Source organism: Syngnathus floridae, chromosome 13, assembly GCF_059516105.1.
Source record: "Syngnathus floridae isolate MCC-2025c chromosome 13, RoL_Sflo_1.0, whole genome shotgun sequence".
NCBI lineage: Eukaryota > Metazoa > Chordata > Actinopteri > Syngnathiformes > Syngnathidae > Syngnathus > Syngnathus floridae.
In genome coordinates this window covers 12,459,635-12,486,894 of record NC_142425.1, presented here as the reverse complement: position 1 = coordinate 12,486,894, position 27,260 = coordinate 12,459,635, and the positions used below count along the sequence as shown (strand labels likewise).

General features: G+C 45.6%; 1 protein-coding gene across 7 annotated transcripts in view; it reads left to right on the top strand.

Annotated features, from left to right (window-relative positions):
* The window catches only part of lpp (LIM domain containing preferred translocation partner in lipoma), a 69,232-nt gene extending 42,365 nt beyond the window's left edge, over positions 1-26,867 (top strand). For all 7 annotated transcript variants that reach the window (XM_088394081.1, XM_088394077.1, XM_088394079.1 and 4 more), the window contains 6 exons: positions 4,741-5,259; positions 11,304-11,406; positions 17,564-17,733; positions 24,730-24,908; positions 24,992-25,112; positions 25,208-26,867. In XM_088394081.1, coding sequence (XP_088250207.1) covers positions 4,741-5,259; positions 11,304-11,406; positions 17,564-17,733; positions 24,730-24,908; positions 24,992-25,112; positions 25,208-25,336 — 1,221 coding nt within the window. In that variant the 3' untranslated portion in view covers positions 25,337-26,867. The remainder of the gene's footprint in view (positions 1-4,740; positions 5,260-11,303; positions 11,407-17,563; positions 17,734-24,729; positions 24,909-24,991; positions 25,113-25,207) is intronic.
* Positions 26,868-27,260: the final 393 nt, after the last annotated feature.

Genomic DNA, 27,260 nt, shown 5'->3' with positions numbered 1-27,260 from the left:
AAAAAAATATTATTTATTTATTTCATTTTATTTATAGCGACTTCCAAGCTGCCGCCAACATGCCTGCGCATGTTTTAATCATGACACGTGGAGAAAATGTAGCTTTTATTTTTTTATTGTACAGTACAGAATAGAGAGACCAGTAAAAGTTTCTAGAAGTGTGGCGAGAGGTGTTCAATCAAAATTGCTTTCATTGACTTAGCAGATGGTCATTTTCTATTTTTAGGGGGGGGACTGTGGGCTCTGTAATCCTCCCTAGCTCCGCCCCTGGTCATGGTAACTCAATGTATCTGCTCCATTTTACTTTTGGTCACTTTGCTCTTAAAACAAACAAACAAAACATGTTTGGAGCAATTTAAAATCAAGGTTCCTTTGTATTAGGAACTTATCGGCATACACAAGGATTGTAATCGTAGCAGATGAACTCACCTTGAAGCATCTCGGCCTCTCCAGCGACGACTGGGTGATTTACGGGCAATTACGGGGCGGCCCGGTCAAAATCAATCGGGCCGGGAACGATCTTGCCTGACCAGCAAAAAGGTGCTTGATGTAGCCGTGTGGTAGACAGACAGAAACAATCGTTTCGGACAGCTGGAGTATGATGCCATGAGATCTACCTACTCTGGTATTTAGTGTACACGAGGACAAACCCGATAGCGCGGCTTTTCCCCTTCCCTCTAAATGTTTCCCTCCGAGAGTTTCGCTGCTCGGTTGTCCGAGCTCATCATCTCTATTTTGGTGAGTTAACAAGGAGGCGAGCGCCGGTGTCAAAATAGACTACTCGTCAACCCGCTGCGTTAGCACCGCCGCGGCTACGCTACGCTACCCGACACTACGCTGACCTCCTGCTCGCATCCTCGCTGACCACTTGTGATTATTTTTTTTTTCTCCTCGAAATCAAAGACTCCCTTGATATCTGGTTGGTTACTCAAGGTCAGTGTTAACCTCACTTGGGGGTTTTGTTCCAATTGCGTGTTCCATTTTTATTTATTTAGAAACACTGTTGTTGTTGAGCTGCTGTCGGCCACTACTCGCGCCCAAACGCTCTCAGACTACAAACGGATTCAAAAGTGTGATACGATTTAATTTTCAGAAACAATAAAACTTGAATAGTAAAGAAAAAACAATCTACTTATTACATTTTAGTATTTATTTGCCCAAATAACAGGTAAATAAAAAGCCAAATGGAAAAACTTGAAATTTAGTAAAATATAAATTGAATTTCTTTATTAATGAGGTATTTGTGTGGTTGCATTTTGTCCTCAAATTACTCTGTGCGCAATGAAGCTAATGGCAACCCAATCAGCCGACGTCATCATTAGCATTCTTCACCGCTATGAAATCAAAGCCGTGTTCTTCGTTCCTCACGTACAAAACTATCTCATAAAGTGGTCTGAATCTTTCATTAATGCGCCATTCAGCCACCCGCGTGTTTCTTCCGCCTGTTTAGCAGCATACAAGCTTGTAAAAGTTTTGTTTTGGACTAAGTGCTCTCCCGTGTTTGTTCATATTTAAGTTTGAAAGTCAAGTCGAGCCGTTTGACATCACTTCTGCGCCCAAAGCTCGCGCTTGCGGTTTCAAGCTCGGCTTAGGCTTTCAAACGGACCCAACATGGCGATTCCTCGCCCATCGTTTTTGTACGCACTCGGAGAGATGTGAGCATCCAGACGGCGGATCACGTTGCCGTGTTGTGACATCCCGCCACGGAAGACGCTTTGACGGACGCGCCGTGACGCCGTCTCCCCCGGGACATCTCGCAGAAGCCATCCAACATCTCTCCGCCATTTCCAGTACTCGCTTTCTGTCGGCCTGTCACGCTCCCGACATGACATTAGCTCCGCATCGGGCCTTTTGACCCCCGAGTATAAATATAGCGTGTAAGGTAGCCGAGCGGACTGTGATGCACAAAGACAACTGGACTTCTTCTTTGTGTGCTCACTTACACTTCAGTGCGCTTGAACGATTCGCCGTTTTCAGATGGTGATACTCACCGTCGGCCAATCGGAGGATGGCGGCCGTGGTTAGGTCCACGCTAAAAATCGCGGGGAACGAGTACTGATGCTAATTCCCGTTGTTGTTGGTTTTTTTTTCCCTCATTTGAATAAGTCCACATCATTATGAGTTAAAAATAGATCGGCAATCACTGCCACGAGTCGTACCAACAATTTCGCCCGCGAGTCCAAGGACAGCTGTTGATGTTGTGACATTTCATATGAAGTTAACAAAGTCCAAAATCTCTGACTCACAGTGTCAATGTCATCAAAGCGCGTGTATGTGCGTCATAATTTACAGTGACAGCAGTTGACGTCAAGCCTGTTAGCGTTGTTTCTAGGACTTTTTTTTTTTTGGATGTAAAGATGTGAGGTTAGCGGCTGCGACCCTTGTTTGTCATTGGCCCGGCCTGTTTATCAAAGACAAAAAAGACGGTGACTAACAAACGTTGACGGAACAATGCGAAGCGCTTCCCCATCCCCCCCACTCTGTCACCTCGAGGCTAAGCTAGCCCGCAGTACGCCGCCCCTGTCAAAACTCCGAACCTGCTGCCGGATTGACCTTCCAGTCAACGGCCGCCGTCGGCCAGCGTGGTGCAAACAATCAAAGGCAAAATACAAAACGTGAGGACATTCCTGCAACATTTATTCCGGCAACTTAAAATGGAGTGGAACCCGCAACACAAGATGTGAAGCGTTTCACAGCTGGAAAATGCTTCACATCTTATGTGATGCCTTTTCGCTTAACACAGTGCGCCAACCCTCAGCCCCGGCGCTCTGAATTCACACTGACTTTTCTGACAAGTTGAGTGTGAAATTTGTCAGAGAGTCTCCTGAAAGCCTTTTCGACACGTGAGGGGAAGATTAGGAGCCACTCCAGCAGCCTTTGGGGTCTGTTCGCTTAAAACTGTTAACTTTGCATTTCAAATCACCAGGGTGGAGAATTCATCTTTTTCTTTTTTAAGCTTTAGGAAAAAGCCTCAGAGAAAGGAAGCCCTGCATCTTTCGTTTTTATTTTTTTACTTTTTTATAAAGACACAAAAATGTCTTTACACACACAATGCTTTTGCAATGTTGGCTTCAGATTAGCTTTTGGAGCCTTGTCCGAACTGGTCTCGTCGCGTCAAGGCCAAACACATTTAAAAATGAAATTTAGGGCCGACAAAATAAAAGCTCAAGAAGAAGCAAAATTCCAACAGTTTGTTGGATTCTAGCAGTTTCAGAGGCTCATTTGTTCAAAAAGAAAACTCTTTGTGTTCAAATATCCGCTCGGGCAGACATGCTATCTGCGCGGGCGGATCCTAAAAATGTATCCCGCTCGGCAAAGTGACTGATAGTACGCATTTGATTAGTTTCATCACATTCCGCCGGCGTAATTGGTAGAAAATCTACCGTAGCGCCATAATTATTTTGGAGGGGGCCCCCTCAATTTGCATTAGCCGCGGACGCGCTAACTTAAATGCTAGCTCTGGAGGCCTGAAGAGATTAATGAATAATTGCCGCTGTTTAAAAGCCATGAAAGATTTAAATGAAGTAATGTCTCTTCCTAAAGGGCACAGTGGAGATTTCACCCCCATACATATGCAGAAAAATCCTTCAATTTTTTTTTTTCCCCTTTTAATGAATATCAGCGCTAATCAGCCAGGCAAAAATCAGACTGGAAGTACGTCTTATTTATTTTATTATTATTATTTTAGCTTTTACTGCTTCCTTGGGGGATCCAACGTGGGATTTGGACAAACATGCTAACTCAGATGCTAACAAACTGATATATGCTAATCTCATCGCTAGCAGTCAGTGTAGAATGTGTGTGTGTGTCCTATTTTATTTATTTTTTTTTTAGAGGAGGGAACTACGCATTTTATTTGTTCCGCCCAGTCAACTTTTTTTCTGGAGGTCATGTTGGAGGCTCTGTCTTTGAGCATTAGTGTTTTGGTCGCACCGCAATGATGTCTTTCCAGAAAGCTACAAGATTTATTAGTTCCATCCAATCTGTTTTGGTTTTCTTTATTTGCATTTCTCCATAAGAGTAAATTATTTACTAATAGACTATGACCCTGTGATTAGCAGTAGCAGACTGGGTGGAAATATGTCACGTTCATAACGTTCATAACAATGCAAAGCGACTCGTTTGGATCTCAGTGAGTCAACAGAGTAAATTCCTAAGCATCTTGACAACAGCCACACAATGCACAGCTAACGGGCGGAGAGAAGGACGGAGGACGGGATAAATGGTTGCGCAGGATGGAAACGCCACAAAACACTTGTGCTGACTCGGACGGAAAAAGACGCTAAATCACCGAGATTTGCGACGCCCTCTGCGTTTCCTGGGAAGAGTTGCGACGAGCGAGCCGCTCGAGCGAACGACGGCCGGCTCTCAAGGCCTAGACAATAATAACGTTTCAATCACGGGGCGTCGGGGGCGAAAGTATCTGCGGTGTCAGTCTTAATTGTTTTCCGCCCAACGCCAAGTATCGGTGTCAGACACGCAGCCCGTCTAAAAAGGGTCTGTCATTAACCTTGGGCGGCCTTATTAGGTTAGCGCCTAAAGACAGAAAAAAGTCAATTACTAAAACTTAGAGCACAAGGAGGAAAAAAAAAAGACAAGCTAGACCTTTGCTACTCCTCCAGACGTCTGCTGAACCAGGGCAATCTCTGCAAATCTTGACGGCTGCTGCATTTCTTTATTATTATTATTCAGTCGGACAAAATTGTGTGTATATGTGTCATGAATTCTCTCTGTTCCTAGACCCTCGGTCCATCTTCAGTGTCCACCCCCAGTGCCCCGGTGACAGGCTACAAGCGAATGGTCATCCCCAATCAGCCACCTCTGACCGCCACCAAGAAGTCCACCCCCAAAGCCCAGCACCCGGGCAGTGGCTTCTCCACGCTGCCGGCGAAACTCCAACCCGTGGCGGCCTCCTACGCCACCGCCTCCACGCCCAGCCAGCCCACCTTCAACGTCCAGGTGCGGGCAGCCCAGCCCAGCCCTCAGCACCCTACCAGCGGCGGGCAGCACTTTGGCGGGGGCCAGCAGCCAGCACGCAGCCCAAACCAGGTGCAATACACGCCGGCCCAGGCCAAAGGGCCCGACTTTGCCTACGGGCCGCCCCAGCCGGGCTTCTCCCCGGGCGGTTATCAGGATCAGCAGGCCTACAGGAGAACCGATCCTCAGCCCTACCAGGCGGCGGGCCCCAAGAAGACCTACATCACTGACGTGCCTCAGAGCCTGGACCTGTACACTTCTGGGCCGGCCGTTCCACCCAAGGTAAGAACAGTCCCAGAGTTGATTCTTCGTTTTGTCGCTCTACGATGTCGTATGTGTGTTGGTACGCATTTTCTGCGTTCACGCATATACAATATTTACTTGAGCGGTAATGCGACAGGGGAGGTGCTTGATTGTGATGCACAGAATAAACTGTTGTCTTAACCTTTATGAATTTTTCAAAGACGCCGTCCGTTGGGGCTATGCGCTTCTGAATCCATTTGTTACCAGCCGCTGTGTTTTTTTTTTTTCCCTTTCTTTTTTTTCATCTCCACCTCCCTCACTGTGATTGGATATAGCGTTCGTGCAGAGATTAAAAGGTTTGTTTACACTTTATTTAGTGTTAGGTAGAGATTTGTTCGTCTATTGAGCTTTTTCAAATCAATTTGTTTGTAGTAGACTCCGAATTATGCTGCAATGTGGCATTTATAAAATCAAAAATGGATTGAAACTCAAAATACGTAATAGAAAATAATGATGAAAAAATCAGTCCGGACGTTTTATTTTGTAAATAAAAAAAAATGCCATTTTGCTTGACTCGCAATTTATGATAGAGTACTATAGAATAAAAATTATTTGTCATATTTTTTAGAAAAGAAGAAAAAAAATCAATCCCTTTTCAATTTAAAAAGAAATATTTTATTTATGGGAAAGGCGACTTCTTTTGCCGCATGCTGCCGGGTGCCAACAGAGCTTATAATAGTGCCGTGCGTCTGTGTGCGGAGAATTTTCAAGTGTAGCCGAATACCGCCGAGACAAACTTGTTGTAATGTGAACAACATCTCTGGAAAGTAAAAGGCCCTGGAGTTCTCCTTCGATTCAAGGATTTCTGTTCACGTACAAAGCGCCTCCGCCCGCCATCCTGCGGGAGGCGTTCATCAAGGACCGTACGTGTTTTACTAAACACAAATTAGACGTGCCAGCCTAATTATATTTGTTCAACAACAGGAAAATCTACATTTTTTACTTGAAAGCTCGCTCGCCCGACGTCCCAGCCAAAACCCAAAAGGTGATGTTGAGTAAGTTTGTTTGCCTTTGATGCCACATAAAAGGAAAGAAAAGAATTCATTAAATGCAATGAAAGCAAAATGAGCGCCTTGTATGTATATATTTAGAAATGACTCTCTAAGGTCTTACGGCTTTGCGATATTAGCTTACTTAGTTGTTGGAAGAGCGAAAGTTGTCCTAATCCGTAATTGGAATATAATTGCTTCCCGTTAATGGCTGTCCGCCATTTTCACTGGACCTCATCTTCTTCATCTTCGCGCCTCTCTTTCTCTCGTTGACAACTTGTCTCAGATCCGATAACTAAAAATTGCAGCGTTATGAAAACATTTGCTCCCTAAGCATGTCGTGACTTGCGGGTAACCTTGGCGCTCTGAATTGAACGCCATTTTAGATTTTAAGCCACACTGAAGAAGCGCATCCATTAGCTTGATTGATTGACGGAATATCGGGATGCTTTTTGATGGATGCCTTCATTACAGGATCACGCCGTGATTATTCATGAAAGGTTATGATGAGTTCACTACCAACTCATGTGACCTAAATCATTTTATTTTCTTCATCACCGCGTGACAAATAGATGACCAATTTCCACGAATCTCCCCTACCGCCACTCGCCAAAATGGGAACGCTAAGCGGGTTGACAACTCGTGTTCTTGCCGGCTGAGCTTGAGTGACGGCAGAGTTTTTACAGCAGTGGATTATTATTTCAAAATCCCAACCGGCGGCTAATGTCCGCCGCAAGGTCGGCCATGTTAGAACTACACTGGAAAATTTCATGAAGATTTTTGGGGAATTTTTCGAAATCACAATTCTCTTTTACGATCATGCAGATGCAGTGGCCTACACGGGAAGTTAAGAGTTGAGTCGCTCAGTGGTCAGCCGGCGTAGATCAGTTTGTCACACGCTTGTAAATAAGCGAAGGCGCTTCCAGACAAACGGCGGCGCTGCTAAATAACGACCTCAATCGATAGCTGTTGTCGGGAAAGCAGCTTGGTGGAAAATACCTTTTTCTCTCTTCTTCAAACCTACGCGGTTGATACAATGGCACCATCTTTTTGTGTTACTTTTCTCAAGTACTGTAGAAACAGCGCCCCCTGCTGGCTCGGTTTGACTCACATGCTTTGAAAGGGATAACTGACTTATTTAGCAATTTCAACAGTAAAACTTTGTGCATATTTTGTCTGAAATTAATTTGATAGTTATTGCATTCTTTTTAAACAATTATTCAACGTTTGGTCATGTGACGTTCAAAAGCAACTCTACTAGAAAGGTGCAGGAATCTCTAAAATGCCCACTTAAAATCCTAAAAAAAAAATCCCAAATGATATTAATTGTATACGTTAGTCCAAAATTTTAATCTCATTAACTCTGCACGCTAAAGACACGTCAACTAAGTTCACCTCTGTCCCAAGCGTCAGTTGCGGTTATGTTCTTTGCCTTTTTAATTCTCTTTTTCCCCTCCCCTCCAGATTGCTGGTGGCGGCCCCTCTCTGCACTCAACAGATTTTCAAATATCTGTTTGCAGGCGCATGTGTCACTTCCAAACACATGACCTACTTTTGTACTCACGCACAATCTTACAAACGTAAAAAGAAAAGGAAAGCCGTTCCCGCTCGCCGGCTCGCATACATTACACGTTGTCTCTTTGCGGGAATCCCGTCTGCACGGCAACATGAGTCCGTTATGGCTCGAGTTTTAATTTTTAATTACGTTACACAGCTGCTCTACAGTTATATTTCTATATTTTCTCCTCCCCCCCCTTCACCCTCCGCCCTCTCTGCACCCCTCAGCATTTAATTGGAGCTGAAAGAGAATGACCTATTTTGTTTGGAGAACATTTAGACTTATGTGCTCCTCCTCACGAGGCGGAAGGTGGCCTTGGGCTGCAAGGCTTCCTCTGAAACAATTTTAAAAAAAAAGTAATCGTAATGCATCCTATTGGCAATCAGCAAAGAGTCAAACGGGATTATGAAAAGATGTGCGCATCCAAAAAGATTAACCAAGCAGCTGGCAGGAGAACATGACGAAGCAAATTTCCCTCGAAACAAACATGGATGAGCAAACGCATGTCGGCATCTACTGGACACAATCGTCATTCGAGATACCGTCGGCGCATAACCTCGAGAAACCAAGCGGCTTAGATGCAACTATGCTAGAACCGGCAAGAACCGAAAATTAATCACTTAACTCCCCAGAATGTAAATATTGTCACACATGACATGCAAAAAAAAAAAAAAAACATGCAGGAATTTGTCAATAAATCTTAAATTGCGCAATGGCAAGCAGGACACTGCTCTCCATCAAAGGCGTTTCGTGCAACTTGACAGATGTCGTCAGTCGCCAACTGACATTTGAGAGCCGTCGTCTCCGATGTCAGTCAAGCGGCGGCTTGCAAAAGGCACGACTTTGTCGCCCTGAAGAAAAACAAAACAAAAATGGCCTCATGTTGAAGAGCACACACAAACAGGGCCGCGTTTCTTTCATTTGCTTTTGTTAGCAAGCTGCTAAGCTAATGAAGCATTTTAGGTGAGTCGGCACATCATTTAATTTTCAGTGTAATAAGAAAAACAATTTTTTTAAAACTTGTGTTAAATAAGAGACACATTTGACTTTATAATTTAATATATTACAGTAAGCTGTTTGTGTGGAATCTCTCATAAGAAGTCCATTTAGTGTCCTGCAGCTTCAACAACCTTTTCAGACTGACAATGGAATTATCGGAAGACGGAAGCAGAGAAGCTTACAGTATTATTAGCGGAGCGACGATAAGAAGAAAAAAAAAATAAGAGCAGGGCAAATGAGCCGCAGCGTTTGTTCGTTAGCATTCACGAGGGACGGTAATGTTTTATTGGATTGGAGTGACTATAAAAAAAAAAAATCATTTGTTGTCGTGCGCTACCGCTAAACGGGTGATTACAATGGCTTAGGTGACAATGCGAGGATTGCTGGGATCAGTGGCACACACACATACACACACACACACACACACACCCTTTCACTCACTTGTTGTGTTTGCGTGTGTGTGTGTATGTGTGTGTTGAGTGTGTTTGGCTAAAATTAAACAGTTGTGTTATGTACTTGTCTTATATGTGACAAGTTGACAAGATATTTCTTCTCACCACTAGGTGGCAGTATACTGTATATACCGTATAACAAAATACGAAATGCAAAATGGTTTGATTTGACAACCAATTTGGTTATTTTGGTCGATTCTCGGAGTTGCTAGAAAGCTAAATTGACATTTTGTTTCATTGTAATTCAAATAGTTTGAACCAGACAGACTGCTGATGCTAAACTGCAAACAGTTGAGTTTTTTTTTGATTGCGAATCTGCGAATCGCGGCAACAGAGTTCCGACGATCTGCCATTGTGCACACAGGAGGAAAGAACGTCTGCTGCTTTTAAAGCGCAAACCTAAATGAAAGTTAGAGTCCCGAGGGGCCGAGGCAAACAAATGATTGCATAGAGACAGATGGAAGTTTAAAAAAAAAAGAAAGAGTGTCGATGATTTCTATTGTCGCCGTTGGAGGGGGAAAAAAAAAATCTCGTCAGAAAGCGCGGCGGCATCACAAAAGCGTGCGGCGGCAAAGCAATTTCTTTTATATTCAAGTGAAAAAGTCTGGGGTGCCGTCACAAAAGAGAAGCCTAACAAGGCGCTTTAAACTCTGCCACCGCATCGCTGCGGGCTGTCAAACGAGCAGATCAGGTATATAAAGCCAGCTTCAAGTCAAAAAGTCTGTTTGGGGGTAATCGCTGCCTTTTTTCCACCGCACGTTTGATGCGCAGCTCAGATTAACTGCATCAGATTTGACTGCGACTTTAAAAACCCAAAAACTAAAGGCATTAATGGCTCTTGACATCTACTTCCTTTGAGGTTGTCGACGTACTCTATTTAACCTTCGGATTTGTGTATCATTTAGAAAATGCTGCATTTCACCTCTCACAAATGCTCATATTGACCTATGATACCGCTACGAATCGAATAAATCAATTCCAAAAAATAAAATGGTCGAAGCAAAATCACATTTGTCACTCCATTCCGTGTTGCGGAAAAATACACACAAAAAAATAATAATTTGTCAAATTTCAAGTATATGATTACAAACAAAGCTATCGTCAATGTTGTTAGCGCTTTAGCTAAAACGCTAACAACACTCTCCACGGCGCTTGGCCGAATATCCACTAATCAAGAGGCCGAGCGTCTTTACACGTCGTCGTCGTTAGAAGAGCTAAAGACATTCCGCTCGATCCGCATCGACTGGTCTCATCCGAGATTGAAAGGAGTCAGAACCTTCCCGCCGCTCCCAAACGTCTCAATTAGGAGGAACAACCGAAAGGTCACGGCAGACATCAATCCGAGGTGCGTTATTGATAATCAAAGATCTGCGTGGCGAAGGTCAGAAATGCAAATGCGTCACAAAGGATGCCAAAATAAGCATGAGCCGAAATGTCAAACATTTGAATTCTCTATGTTCTATTTCTAGGCTATTTTCTATCGTGCAAGGTGGCGGTTACCAAGATTCAGTGGCAAGCGATGAATTTTCAAATTTAAATTCAATTTGATTCTTTCGTAGATTATTTCTTGTGTTTATTGCTATTGTGCAAGGCGACAGTTCAAGCACCGTGCAAGTACGTCCTTACGCAAATGAACAGCTCGAGAGAATTTTCCGTCTTTTGTCTGTTTTTTTTTTTTTTTTTTTTTTCGGGCCTTATGCAAGGTTGAATCAGGGTCGTCCTTTGTACCACGCGCGGTAAGACGTGAGCGACCTCCTCGTAGCGCCCTGTTGGGGCCTGATCCAGGGTCAGCTCTCTCTCTCACCGGGGGGGTGGGGGGGGACGCACTAACACCGGCATGAATGCAAATCGCACTCGCTGACTTTGACCTTCAGGCGGCACTTCGTTAACGTGTGCGGTCATTCAAACCTTTCGATTACGCTCGTTTACTCTCCCGCAACAGACCACAGGTGATGCTCAGCATTCAGGTGGAAACTTCTTGATTTAGCACTTATGGCTTCAACTTCCTGTTTGTGTTTCTTTCAGAGCGCCGGCGGACCCCCCGCCGCCCACCCCGAGGACGAACTGGAGCGCCTGACCAAAAAGATGCTCTTTGACATGGACCACCCTCCGTCCGAGGAATACTTTGGTAAGTCATTGTGGATTATTCCGAGTCGTTTTTCTTTTCTGCGCGCGATTTATATTATTTTTTTCCCCCCCTTCTGAGGTGTTTGATAATTAATTTAGCTCTCGCTTTCATAAATAAAAATATAACTGCCAGGATTAAACGTTAATACTCTTTCGGGGATTGAACGAGGATTCTCGGCATTTATACGTGGCTGATATTTTCCCGCCCTCTCTCCTCTCCGGAGCCTTTAATCCCCCTCGGGGGTGGCGGCGGGGCGGCGGGTAGGCTGCTGTCGCCTCACGTGCCCATTAGATGGCTGGCTGCGGCGGTGGCATGTAGGTGTATTATAATATTAGCGCTGCTGGGGACTTTTATTTAAACTGCTTCTGCTTAGACAGTCCATGTTGATGAAGACCTTAATTGCCTGCTTGGCTTAAGCACAGCAGAAAAATGACCCTCAAAGCCTCACTGGCCTTAATTTTTTTTTGGGTGGCGTGCGGACATGCTAGTTGACGGATGGGCCGGCTGAGGTGGCCGGTTAAAACGTAAAAATGAATTATTATATTTGAAGCTTTGCCCAAAACGTCAGGGGTTTTACATTTTGGTTAGAAGATAAAAAGTTCCAAAACCTGCGTATTGATAACTGGTCATGATAGCCACTTCCACGCCGTTTCAAGCTTAATGAACCCCTGCAAACCGGGATCATGAAAAGATTAAGAAGGTGAGCGCGGCAACTCATTAGCTGAGTCGGTCGGCCGTCCTCCGAGAGACCCCCGCTAACAATCCCCCTCCTCCTTCAGACACGGTCACTACGGCAACCTTAAGATCCATCACTTAAGTCTGCTATGTTTTTCGGAGCCAGTCCCAGAGCGTGAGACTTTTGTAATTACAAAGAATGTAATAGCGCATAAGCCTGTGCGCACTTTGTTTTAAGAGTACGAAGGGGGAGGGGGCTGACAGGGGGGCTAGCGGTCGCCGAGACCCTGGGGTAAGTAATTAACGAGATTAATCAAAGTAGGCCCGTCATTTGGACCGAATGGTCGTCTTTGCCCGGCAAAGTTCCATCGCTATTGCCGGGGTCTTTGATGAAGTTGAAACGGCGCCGTCTCATTGGTCCGCTGGGGCTTTGTTGAATTGAATTAATGTTAAAGGCTTTCGATGGAAAAAGTCCCGCTCACTATTCTGTATAACTGTACTCTAATCAACTCTGTAACAACTCTAAATTTGAGATGAATGCTTTTGGAAAATAATCCTTTTTGATCGTTATGACCCCCCCCCCCCCTTTCCTCGATAATGTGATTCCCATTTAAAATGAATTAATTTTTTTCAAGATCCTCTTCCCATTCAGAATAAATAAACATCTCTCTTACAATAAACAATTTGTTTCGGTTTAGGCTAAAATTAAGGCAAACGAACAATGAATTAATATAACCTAGCCTCATAAGATTAGCTTAGCTGGTTAGCCTCACGGTGTTTGCATTTTAGCTAACGGGCTAACGACATACTTCGTCTACGACTGGGAAATTGGCAAGTCGGTGTTTCTCCAGCGTGATCATCTTGATCTGGAAAAACCTAAAAATGAAAGCGCGTAGCAAAAAAAGTGAATATGCTAGCATCTTTGATTTAGAGTCTTAGATTAGATCGGAGTAATCTGAAGGAGCCTCTTGTACAAATGTCATCATTCGTCATGTCTAATCCACTTAGCCGCTGCGTAGGTGTACGTGCGTGTGCGCGTGTGTGTTGAAGTGTGTGTGTGTGTGTGTGTGTGTGTGTGTTTGTGCACGCCATGCAGGCAAATCTAATTGGAAGCAGCAGCGGCTGTACAAATTCCCCGGCATTTGTACTTATGTTGTTGTCGCTACAATGCTGTCAAGCAAAAACCAGGACAAAAAACTGAATAATTGAAAAAGGATGAGCGGCTCTGCATTATTTACAATTAGCGATGGTGGTGTTTTATTTCCTTTGTGTTTGCTTTTAATGCGGGAATTTCTCTTTCTTTTATCTGACTGTGCGTTTTGTCATCTGAGATTTTTTTAATCACGTGACACTTGAGTTAGTTGGTTGGCAGTTTTTCTTTTTCCATGGACCAGGTGAGGTGAGCTTTTTTTTTTTTTTAAATTAGTATCGTGGAATACAAGCATGGGAAAAAGCGGGAAGACGTTTTTCCGGGGAATGTCAGGCGTCATAATTCATGAGACACCTCGCATGAAATCTTGGAAGACTTCGGACGCGGGATCAGCAGAGGTAATTGGGTCAGGCGCAAGTTTTGCTTTTTATTTTTTGGGCGCCGGTATTAATAGAGGACAGCGGCTCATCTGACGCCCTCAGCAGCCTCTCGGGAGTTTGCCTGGCTTGTCACAACGACGAGACATTTCACTAAAATCAAATATCACAAACCCGAAATGCAGACGTATATAGACACAAGTTGCTTTCAAATGCTTTTTTTTTTTTTTATTTCTCTTCCCGCCCCCCCACCTTTAATCTGCTTACAGGCCCTCTAGTTGTTTCCTCTTTTTATTCCTATTTAAGGATTTCCTCAATCACAGCGTTGCCTCTTTGTCATGCTGTGCGAACATGTGTGCGTGTGTATGTGTGTGTGCACATTATTATGATGCGGCTGGAAGGAGGTCACCCAGCAGCCGGGGGGCACCGGGGGCCATCAGTCTGGTGACATGGCAGCTCTCCTCTTAAACCCGGCATCAGTGTCCGACCACCTACACTGGATTAGCATCCAGTGAGAGTGTGTGTGTGTGTGTGTGTGTGTGTGTGGCTGCCAAAAGGCCAACAGAAAGCACACAATGGCTGATCTATTGGTATGCTGTTCAAACCAGGAAGTAGTCCCCTCCCAAATGTCAAAAGCCCGATCGACAACTCCAAATCGCCCACCGCGATGATATTTTTTGCTTTGTCCTGGGACGAAAAAGTCTCCGCCCACTTTTCCATCCGCCGCATCAGCTCTGCTTTCTAGTTTCCGGCGTGTGCCAGCGCTCGCTTCTCTTGTCCTCTCTTGCCTTCCCTTTTCTCGGCGACCCGAGCCTGCGCTTCTTCCTTTCCTTCTGCCCCCCACTCGCTCTCTCGCTGTCTTTCTTGCAGCGGTTCATGCGAGGTGACCGCCCCCCCTCCCCCCCTCCCCCCTCCCCGTCGTCTTCCCTCCCCCGCCGCCCCCCCCGGGCCGAGGCGCTCGCCGGCGCTCCTGCCTCGTTGAGACAGCTTCAGTCAGGCTTGCAAGATCAGCTGGCGTGCGAGCGCACGCCAAGCTGCCGGGCGCTCACGTTGTTGCTAGATTTCATTTGTGAGCGAGTGTTTGACCTCGGGAGTATGCCGACATCTGCATGCTCACGCACGCAAGCACACACAGGGAGAACGAAACAGCCGCTAAACACACACACACGTGCTACACACACACACGGAATCACCTGTTCCCTGCCTCGACTCCACGCCGACCCGCTCCTCAAACGTGTAAGCTACACTCGGCTCCCGACCGCTAATGTCGAGTGGCACGGGTCGGGGCTGCTGTTTGCTGACACTGGCAATGAGATTAAAGGCGGGGTTACGGGGAGCGCAGAGAGGCGGCCATGATGGGCTGCGACAGGCCGCGCCGCTTTGGGGCAACCCGACGCTAAAAGCCAAAGCCGCCTTGCACGTGAATGTGATGCCTTGTTTTAACGATGGACGCCCTTTTTCGCAAAAATAAATCTTAGTCAAAATTGTTTGTTTCGGTAACCCCGATGTCGTAATTGCTCGATTTGTACTCGGAGTTTCGTTAGTTCGGCTGCAGACGTCGGCGCGGCCTCGCAACGGTTGCGCCAGCGAGAACGTCGTTCTTCATTTTCACACAAGTGGCGGGAAATAAAGTTTTCCCTCTCCCACAAGAAAAAGTTGCATGCGTGCGAACGCTCTCGCCTTTTTTTTTTCCTCCCTTTACACGCCGCGCCTTTGATTTGCGAGGATGTAAGATCAAATTGAGGCGCGAGTGTGCGCTCCCTCACTGCCTTGATATCACCGTGTGCATTTGTGTGTGCGTGGTGGTGGGGGGAAACACACATTCCAAAAAACAAAAGAAGACTTTCCTGCCACTCAACAGCCGTCCCCCCCCCCCAAAAAAAAAACGCCATCTCCTTGTCATTGCCGATACATTAGAAATCAATTATTAATGGCCCAGAGTCAGGGTCTCTTTAATCTTTGCCTTTTATCCAATTAAATTGTCTTAGCATCGCCAGGCGGCTCGCGGGATACGTGCGGCAAAAAAAAAAAAGGATTTTCTCTTCTTCTTTTTCTTCTTTTTTGACTTTGGCACAGAAGAGACACTTCTGAGGCGGCAAGAATGAAAGCAAAGAGAGCGAGTCAAGTGTAAATGAAGCTCCCGCCCTCCCCGTCACACTTGCGTTGCTTGTACAGGAAACATTTGAAGTGGAGACATTAAGGCTTCCATTCTTTTCCGCCCGGGACAGCTCGGGCGTTCTTTCATGATTCCTTGATGCGCCCGCCGCCGATGGTTGGAAAGTGTCGGGGTCGGTCGCCGTCCGTCCGTCGGGGTAAATAATCACGGCACGTCTTGCGCTTGGCGAATTATTCATGTGAGACGACGTATCTTCACGCGAAAGCCATTTGTTTCGCGATCATACAAAAAAGTTCCCGCAAAAGTCTTACTCTGCCGGGAAGAAAAATGGAATTGTTCACTTTTGAAGGGAATTTTGTTTCTGGAGAATACTTCCATTTTCAGCAGGAAAAAAAATGTAGCATCGACTCATAGAAAATCTCAATTTGGTGATTTATGCAGTCAAAAACAGAAAAAAATAATTTTGCAGTAACAACTCAAAAAGTATTTTGTTAATAATAATTTTAAAGAATTATTTTTGCCATGAGGATTTCCGCGAGGTTCCTGCTCGCTGTTTATAAGCGAGAGCCCCGCGGGACACGTTTGGCATTCCCATCAGCTCACCGGAGATGGCCTGTGATCCCCAGCCGCTAACACACACACACGCACACACACGATTCTGTCGACACCCACGTGCTCCCACGAGACGAGCCTTCTCCCCTTTGTTGAATTTGCCTCCCTTTCCACACAATCTGTACCGCTGGCACACTTGAGGCGGCGAGGCAACTCATGATTGCCGTGATCATTTGACAAAAATGCATGAAAACATGCCAGTCAATTTTCCACTGAAATTGTCAGTGTGGTGTGAAATGGTTTCAAAACAAAAAATAATCCAATCTTTTGTCACAGCCGACGTTCCCGAAACTTTAGCATTAGCTCACTTCGGTAATCCCGTCAGTGACTTCATTGAGATGAAAAGTTGCAACACCTGCCAAATATCAACATCCGATGGCGGCACAAACACTTGCAATCATCAGCCAAATCGTCCCAAAATGAAGAAGCGGAATTAATGAAACGTGCCCCGTCGGAGATGGCATCATCGTTCGTCAGATGTGTCGAAAAAGAAACCATTCTCTGATATCTCTTTCAAGGCTATTATTGTCAGATAGCGCTAATGAAATTGACAGTGGCCTTAATTGGGCGCACAGATAAGTGCCATTGAGTGGAGGACATCTTAAAGCCAATTAAAGATATCGCCCACGCAATTAAAGATATCCAAATGCCACACCAGCGCGCAATCGGGCTATTTTGCCCGCAATCGTATCTCGTAGCTCGTGACCCCTTTAAAAAGTTTGTTTTATCGCGCCCGCACTTTTATTCTCTTTTGTCGCTTGGCTTTGTGGGATTATGTCGAAGCCGCGCACACGCCCAAAGTCGACTTTGTTCCGAGACGGGAAGTCGAGTCAAATGATCGTTTGGGCAATCGGAGCTGATCGGCCGTCCGTTTGTCTGACTTTTTTTTTTTTTACATGAAATTAAAATTTTACACAACTATTTGAAATTTTGTTTTATTTCTCAAAATATATCTTTCTCTTCCTGTCAGACTTTTTCTCAGAATGTTTTTCAAAAACTCTTCTACAAAAAAATCCCTTTTTTTAAATGCTCTGTAATTATTTTTTTATAAATTTAACAATAAAATGCTTCTAAAAAAGTTGAATGGAAAAAAGTGAAAGCCAATCATTATCTGGATTTTTTTGGGTTTTTTTTTTTACGACGACACTCCCCAACTCTCTCAACTGTGTGAGCGTGATGTTTACTGCCAATTTGCTTGTGACCTTGAATTCATCCCCTTTCCCCCAGGGCGCTGCGCCAGCTGTGGGGAGAACGTGGTGGGTGAGGGCACCGGCTGCACGGCCATGGATCAGGTCTTCCACGTGGACTGCTTCGTGTGCATGACCTGCAGCGGCAAGCTGCGCGGCAAACCCTTCTACGCCGTCGACAAGAAGGCCTACTGCGAGCCCTGCTATGTGGTGAGTTGATGTTTTAAATAGCCACGCTGACCACTGGCCCTTTAAAAAAAACATATATTTTTTATTTATTATTATGACGTTATATGTATTATATTATTTTTTATATTATTATTATTCTCATATTATATGTCTTATATTTCATTAAGGGCAGTTTTGGGTTATACCATGGGGGGGGGAGACAAAGTTGCAACAACTTGCCTAAATAATGATCTCAGTTTCTTTTGGACTCGATTTTCCTTTTTTTTTTCTTCATGTTTTGATCACGCCGATGCTATCTGCAAGTCGACGGCGGCGGCGCGCCGCTAAGCTTGCCGTTCCACCGCGCTTTGTGTATTTAATAAATGTCAAAAGCATTTTAATTAGCTTTGGCGAACTGATAAGGAGGAGAAGAAAGACGAGTTTGAATTCTTCTGACGGCTTCCGGGGTGGAAATGTTTGATTTGGATTGTGCTGTCTCCTGCATCGACGCTGATGCAATTTACAAGCGGCGGTGTGACGCGCCGCTAATTACCGGAAGAAGTCGTCAGTCACTTTTAGTTCAAAGCACTTAGTTGAATACAGACGTAATACTTCAGGTGTTAGGGCTCTGAGGTTTGGGTGGGGGTTCAGTACAAAATCAATGTGCCAAAGAAAATACACTTGATGGTCTTATTTGGTTTTCATTGAACTGGGCGTGGCCGTTGAAGGTGTTTGACGCCCGGCCGCCTCTCTTAAATCTTCCCCCCTTTTTGCGAGGCACTCTCGCCGATTGTGCCCGTCTCGCCTGGAACTTCTCCAAGCGGGATCATTGAGCAACTTTTATTTATGCATTTCATCAGCATAAATGTTCTTCTGGCGCCGGATCAAAAAAAGCGCGGCGCGGAAAATCGGGAAATTCCTTAATGGACGTTGTTCCGCCTCCTTTGATTCCCATCCCGCCGGCGTCTCCCATGCGATTACGACAACGGTCGCTCCGAAAATCCACCTTCGATTCATTTCCGATGTAGTGTCGCGTCTCGATATCGGTTCGGCGTATGACCTTGCCGTACTCGCACGCACACGCGCGGTGTAGTAGTGTGTGTTTTGTGTAATGCTAATCCTGTCATCTTGTTGTAGTGCACTTAATCAACTTGTGACAACACATTGAGCTGCTTAAAGGCCTTGTCGCGCTCCTCAAATGGAGGCGCAATCCGCATTAGCCCCAATCCCGCAGATTAACACCGTTTAAACTCGATGCCGCCATTATTCAACGGTGAGACCTTTTATCCGCACTGTCGCACTTTTATCCATCCTAAAAAAAAATCCTCTTTCCCCCCCCCACTCCCGTTTTTAATATTATCGTAGTGAAATGTCCGTACTTTCTTTTAATCCCCTTTAAATACCTTCACAGACTGTCTGTGTCCTGCCGAGAAACTGCACAGTCAACTTCTCCCTCAAGCTGGTGATGTTGGTATTTATAGACCGAAAGGTGTTGACAAAATGAATAATTAAAAAAAGTCGGTCACTGTCAATAAACCCTTCCGAGCAGAATCGGGACAGCCGTGCAGCCTAATTGTCTTTGGCAAGTGTGTTAACACGCCGCCATTTGCCATCCCATTCAAGCCGGCGCTGTCTAATTGCTGGGCTCCGTTGAGGAATTAACAGATTTAATTACGTGTGAAAGTACACACAAGTCAATTTTGACACAAACAGGAGATGAATATTTGATGACTCGGCACCACGGGAGCGTCTCGAGGCTCTCCGTCGCAGTCTCCGAACGTGCCGCCGTGTGACGACCTGCATATCCGTCACGGAGGGGGGGCGGTGACAGGTGTGCGCGGGCGGGAAAATTCAAGTCAAATTAAAATCACGCCGCCGACGTCAAGACGCGGCTATGATCCTCATAAGCTGTCATGTCGGATTGCTTAAATGCTAACGTGCTAATACGTAGCTGTGATGCTAAGGAAGAGTGGGTGGATGTAAGATATGTTACAGGACATAAAAATCACGTCGTACTGTCCAGTCACGTCATCTTTTGCCCGGAACCTTTCCGTGGAGGTACGCTAGCAATTATCTCAACACGATCCCAAACTGACAATTTTTGACGCCCGCCTCGGGCATCCTTCGGGCACCACGTAAACAAACGGCGACGATGATTTGAGGTGTGCGTAGGTGCGTCACACGGATGAAGGGTGATCCACGTAATGGGAAGCTCAGCCATCTTGAAATGCCTTCCCCAAAAGATTGTGAAATTCTCAGTCTGAAGGTTTGCGACGCTCCTTGACGGAATGTTCATCCGGGGTGTGAGCTGAGCTGAAGTTTCCACTTAGTTGACCCGGCCTGGCCTCTTACTTCTTGGTAAGGTACAGAATGACCGGCGGGTCCAAGAACGGCGTGGCACCGGGCCAGAGCCTCCCACCATTTTTTTTTTTTTTGCGCTTCGACCTCGACTGGATTGCATTATGTAGAGTTTCGTTTCTCTTAAAGGCGCACGCATCCGAGCCGGGTCACTCTCTGGCACTTTTGACAAACCTGTCCGGAGTGCTTTATCATGACAGCAGGCCTTCCGGTGTTAAAAGGTGTCAGGAGTGCAGCCATCTCGCTCCGCGTTAGATACCCCGGTACTGCCTCTCCGCCTTAACTCCCGCTCGGCAGCCGAAAGTGAAACCCGCGTCGCCGACTCGGACTTTCCTTCGACGTGACGGGTCAGATGTCAGCCCCCCCTCCTTCGCAGAACAAAAGGTGGCAGGAGCGGCGCCGTCCCGCTCCGGCCCGGCGCTGCCTCTCCGCCTTAAATCCCTCCGTGTGGCTAAAAGTGACCCCTCTGGACTTTAGGCAACGTCTCCTGCCGCCGTTGCCGAGAGAAAGTGACAAAGAGCCCCGGCGGTAGTCGGCCGATGTCATGAGTGGGAGTGACATTGCGGCGGGTCAGCAGTGGGTCGCCGATATTTTCCTTGCCCCCGGGCGAGGAAATATGCTTAGACAAAAAACATGAGGGAGCTTCCGCGACTCTTGTCCAAACAATGGACTCTAATAGCAACACTTTGGAGCTAGAGGCGGGACGGAATATCGTATCATTATCTCTGATACGTACAGGGACGTGTACAGACAGTGACACAAGTGGGCGGGGCGAGTGAGCCTGTTAAATTTCCCGCTTGTCAAATAATTGGTTGTTTTGGTCTGCATCTGTTATTCTCTTCTCTCATCATGGTAAGAGCTAAATAGCCATTGTCGTGTGGCAACATGAGCTAATAATGCTAACTTAAGCATGTCCGATTCCTCGCCGTGGTGTTTGCGAAAGGCTTTGATGTTATTTTCGCCGAACCACCTTTCTTTTTTCGTTTCTCTCCTCTCCTAGTGAGTCATCATCATCTGCTCTTCATTTGATCTCCTCAAACTTCCTTCTCATAAACAGCGCAAGAGGCTTGTTTGTCAAGCTTCGTTAAGTCACCTACACCCTGCCCCCCCTCTTTTTTTTTTTTGCCGAGGTGACTCATCCATCCGGCATTTTGTCCCGACTTTCCTCCCGTCGCTCGCTCGCTCATTCGCTGGTCCCATAGCAGTAAAGCCAGGCACCGAGCAGACGCGGCACTGAATCAGCTCAGCAGTAAATTTAGCGGCAGCGAGTTCATCCTGCCAGGTCATAAATCGCGTGCAAAGCGCAGCCTGCCTCCCGTCAGCCCCGATCGGCCTCGCGGAAAACACGACTGGCAAAGAAAAAAACAGAAATGCTAGGTGTAAAATGTGTGTCAAAGGAGGAGAGATGAAGTTATTCCCCCCGCTTTGGAACACCGCTGTGTTATCATATGCGGGAAATCGGTGATGCAATCCGGAGCGGTTTTCACATCACGGCGGAGAAAAAAAAAAGTCTGATGCAGATGTCGGGATGTTTAAATCACGGCGAATAAGCAGATGGAGGCAGCAGGGGTTCCTTCAATCATTGTTAGCATTTCAGGCACTCTGTTTGGACGCCGTCGTGTGTCAATCATTCCAGTAGCTTGTCAAAGCAGGAAAATTCAAAAAAAAGTTTGCAGATGTGAGGGATTTTATTAGTTGCACAAATTATTTTTAATAAAATAAATAATTCAAATAATTTTTGATCCACCTTTTATATTTTAGGAAATTATATTCTAATAAATGTAATAATTAAATTGTACAATGCTTAATTCAAATCAAACATTTGCGTACATTTTGTTTGGGGGAATTTGAATTGTTTGAGTCATGTCGTAAAATAAAACAGTGGCCAAAAGGCATTTCTCATTGGAGCCTCTCCCCCGTCAATCATTTCAGCATCACCACAGATCTCAGCCTCATCATCAAGTGTGTCAAGAAGCAAACGCGGAGTTCTTTTTTTTTTTTTTTTTTACGCGAGTATTTTACTGCAGGAAATTGGTGATGCAAGTTTTCACGTTATGCAATCGCCAGCGGTTTTAACATCACAGCAGCAGCAAGGGGAGAAGGGGAAAAAAGGAAGAGAGCGAGCTTGAATGTCGGGACGTATGAATCACGAAGGAGTCGAGCAATAATTCCAAACATTTGGCGGGCGGGTGCAGCAGCATTTCGCACGGAACAACATTGAATTCGTTTTATTTTGGTAACCATGTTAGACAGCCTCATTAAGACGCCATCATTATGTCTGACCACATTTATTTTTAGTTTGCTTCTAATGTAGCAACATGAAGCAGGACAGAAATGAGCTCAATGACCTTGTGATGGCTCCAATTTGGCCCTTCCTTCAGTTGCAATATAATTTTTATTATTAGGCCCTTTGAATCCCGTTGCTAACCAAAACAGCAGCACCTACAGAAGTCCCCACCCGCATTTTCCTGGAACACTTCCAAGTCAACGTGACGCATGTATGGCCTCGTCGGGCCTGAGTGTCACCAAAACACATGCTTGACTCCATTTTAACTTCCCCGCTACACGCTTTGTTTTGCCAACACGGCTCCTCGTGTCCGCCAAAAGCTGTCAGACGTCGTTTAGCGTCCGGGCCAAGTCTCTGCAGACACTGTGGGCTTTGCAGGAAGTGTGTGTGTGTGGGGGGGGGGGTCTCCATACAATTGACTTAAAGTGTGCGTGTGTGTGTGTGTGTGACCTACATTCACTTTACTGCCGAGACGTTTGTTTAGCCTTGTGGGCAAACACACATGTGAGAGAGAGGAGGTGCATCGAGTCAGTATGCTTCAATACATCGCTGCAGCAGTGCTTGTATGTTGCCCTCTAGTGGCGGTGGGCATATGAAGCCCCCGCAACAGAGGCCATCCCGGGACTTGGCAACAAGTGGCACCGGTTCAAACGAGAACCCTGATGTGAGTGGGCTGAGGACATTAGGGAAAAATATCTCGGGAATTTTATTGTGAAATGAGTTTTATCTTGAAAGGTTAATACACCAAGCTTTAAATATATTAGCGACTCAATTGCTTTTAAAAGTTCAGGCTCCGCCCCTTCAACCGACCTGTCAAGTGTCAAGCATCACATAGATTTTTACTTTCTTGCGAGTACTGTAGTCAGGCAGCAGGAAGTGAAATCACATGCTCCAGTTAAGCTAAACAAGGCTAAGGTATTCCCACAAGTAGAGAGCCAAGAGGCAGGGAAGGATGCGGATCAAGTACCGTTCCTCCCGTTGCTTTGGTGCCTGCGAGGTAAATAAAGCCGGCAGGCTCGCGGCATCCAGCTCATTAAAAAGCTTTTTTATCCTTTTCCAGCCTGCACGCGGCCAGACTGCAGCATGGACATTGTTTACACACAAACGCCGCCCCGGGAGTTGTGTTGATTTCTACGAGCGTCTCGCTTTTCATGAACTCTTCCAGCCTTTCCAGGAGCGCTCGCGAGCCACGCGGCCACGACGCCGCCGCCGGTCCAAAACATGAATGTCTGGCATCTCTCAGATTGCAGGGGCCTCAAGATGCCGTGACCGCACGACCCAATTCTGCGCTAAATATAACATTCGGCCGGCCGGCAGGTATATGTGAAAACGATTCAAGTAAAAACTGTTAAAATCATGTTCTTAGCCCATTAACAATTTTTCTCTTCAATTTTTTGTACATAAGTTCAATACGCAAATATGTTTTACACATCACAAAAATATCATTATAATTTAATTAGATTTTTTTCACATTTTCTTTGTTTTTATGGCTATACCATGAAAGTATTTTTAATTGACTAAAAATTTGATTTTTTTTTTTTTTGTAGATCAAATTAAATAATTTAATAATTTAAATTAAATTGTATTTTTGCATCAGTTTAAAACGGATGCTTTGTCCTCGGTGACCCCAGTAAGGTGTGACACCATGTGACCTGACAAGCTAGCCTCCATCCCCCGTGCAGGCTATGCTAGGTCGCTCATTAGCATACAGATGCAGAATGTCAGCGCACACGCCGGCGACCGCTCCTCGTCCCGGCGCTCGGGGCCCGGCGGCGCGTGACTCTGCTCCGTGTTGGCAACACACCCACAACCGTGTTTGGAAACACTGAGGCGGCAGGATGGGCTTTGGCGGAATTCGGTGGCAGCTGAAGCGTGTGCGCTTTAGCCCGGTCGAGCACGCAAAACGGCCACGGCGGAGAACAGATCCAGGAAATGCGCAAAAGCCAATGCAGTGTCAACCTGTGTCATCTTTCCACGTTGAAATGATGGAAATGAATACATTTTAAGCCTCTTGACAACACCCCCCCCCCCCCAGCTACCTCCACCACGGGCCGCCTGCCCGAGAGTTCTGGCGGTAGAAAGCCTGCAGTCATCACAAAGTGGAAATATTTACCACCACTCTGGAGCTCCACTGTGGCTCCGAGGGCATCGGCAGCATTGCCAGGCAATGTGAGGACACCCCACGCAAAAAAAAACTTCACCCGACTTGACATGACCAGAAGCAGTTTTGGAGGAGCAACTTTCTAATTTTAAGAAGCACATTTTTTTTCCTGGGTTCATAATCTAATGGTTGTTTTTTGTGAAAATCGTTTTGGGGTCATCATTCCTCGGAGGTTCCTTGTTTATTCATTTTAGTTTGAAAACCAGGCCTGGTCTTCCATGTGTGTTTGCAGAATACGCTGGAGACGTGCAGCATGTGCAGCAAGCCCATCATGGAGCGCATCTTGAGGGCCACGGGAAAGGCCTACCATCCTCACTGCTTCACCTGCGTGGTCTGCAAGCGCAGTTTGGACGGCGTGCCCTTCACCGTCGACGCCTCCAATCACATCCACTGCATACACGACTTCCACACGTGAGCCAACATTCAACTTGAAATACTCGTGGCGGTCCAAAAGTTGTCGTACCGCTAATAATGTCTTTGTCGTGGCCGAGCAGGAAGTTTGCACCCCGCTGCTGCGTGTGTTCTGAACCAATCATGCCCGCTCCCGGTCAGGAGGAGACGGTTCGTATCGTGGCTCTGGACAGAGACTTCCACGTCCACTGTTACCGCTGCGAGGTACGTACAAACGTTAAAACGTTACATTAAAACCGCACGACGCGATAGGGCTAAGCGAATGTGTTAGCATGCTAACGTATGTGTTATGGGTACAGGACTGCGGCTCTCTGCTTTCGGAGGGTGACAACCAGGGCTGTTACCCTCTGGATGGACACGTCCTGTGCAAGAACTGTAACACGGGACGCATCCAGGCGCTCTCCGCCAAGGCCACCACTGACCTCTGAACAGCCGAACAATTTTTTTTTTTTCCCGCTCGCTTAACTCCGCTTCCTTCTTTGACTCGATAGCACACACGTTTTTTCTCGCGCGCTTGGATAAATATTATAGTTATTACGATGTTGTTTTACGATGAGCATCACGGTATATGATACAGTTAGTCCATCTCAGCATAAATTTGGCTAACTGGTAAATGAATTAAATTTGACTCACCAGGCTAAACTAATCAGCTGCGAACACGGCTTAGTAGAAACTCGAATTACAAAATTACCTAAAATATTCTGAAGCGCATGTTAGCCTAGTAGCCATTAGCCAAATATTTAAGCCGGGAATAAAATCGATTTCGATTCCCAACAACGTGCTAATTTTTAACATTTCTCGCTTTGATGCTAAGCTACTTTACTCAGTGACAAGCTGTGGACATTTTGTGGTTGACGCGATCATTAGCCTAGCGTAACATAAAAACAACTAACTGTGAGACAAACGAAACTAGGTCAATCGGCTAATAGACATGAACATTTGCCATTTGTGATCATTCCAGCATTTTCTTTCAAATCATGCTAACGCTCACAGCGTGGCATTGTAGCCTTTATGAGCAATTATCCCTCCTATGCAGAAAGAATATGAAGTTTTCGCTTGTGTTATCGAAAATTTGCCACTTACATGGCTAATGTCAGTCGCATTGACACTTTATCAGAAATTTTCTGAGTTGAATATTTTTTTTAACGAGTACAGAGCAGCGCATTCTCATCGTTATCTTTCTAACACTGTCGGTACGCCGCCGCTACGCTAACGCTACCAACCGTGTGTGCAGTTGTCAGTATTTTTGTCCGACTTCTCATTTCCAGCGTTTATACTAAGCAAGGTGGACATTTTTTTTTTACATCATAATAGAAGCGACACGTAACCTAACTTGATTATCAAGCTAGCTTATGGACAGCGTTCTAGTTCGATTCCCAAGTATATGACATTCTTGCAGATTCTTTTATGCTGAGCTTGGCTATTTTTGCTGACATTCCACGTGTACAACAAGCCAGCAGAATTTTTTTTGGAGCAAGTTTGAAGCTGCCGTTAGTATAGATTAGCATGAAGACGGCTAATTGGGGGAGCGTTGTAGTTTAACTACCAAGTGTACGACACTCTCGTCCAGTCTCGCTCGCTATTGTGCTCATCTTAATTAGCATAGAAATAGCTAAGAGAGAATTGTAATTTTCAGAAATATTTTTGGGGGGGCATTCCCAAGTGTATGACACGCTTGCAGATCGTTATCATTTCCTGTTATTATGCTAAGATAGTCTCAATTTACGACGCTAGCGCTAAATGGTTGGCACAGAATAAACAACGATTATATTTTTTAAAATTTAACGTAAATGATCATTTTATTTGCTGTTGTGTTGTTAGCTTGCTGTCTTTTTGTTTCAAAAAAAGTGCCTTTGCCCCTTTGTGACCAAAGTAAACAAACAAGATAGCCACCTGACACGCAACCATACTGTATGTTCGATTTTTTTTTTTCATTAATAATAAAATAATGCAACAGCACCCACTCCGTCGTCGTCGTTGTTGGCGTTGGCTTGCCTTATCATTATTTTAGTCATCTCGCTTTTTCACAAACTTAGCATTTTAACTTTTCTTGTGTTGCGTCTCAATGCGTAGGTGTTGCCGTGCCGGAATAACGGGAGATTTCCTGGTCATTTTTCCTTTCCTTTTTTTTTTTCTGTATTCCTTGGCTTGACAGGCTGCAGGCCAAAAAGCGCTGAGCTCGTTGTTCATGCGTTTGCGTGCAGTGCTTCAGTTGCCGGCGGCTCTCCGCTCGCTTTACTGCGCATAAATCTGTTGTTTACAAACAAATTGATGAGTGATGCGCCCCCTGGCCAACACAGTGCATGCCCCCCCCTCTCCGTACAGTCCCTTCCTCTGCATAAATATCCCTCC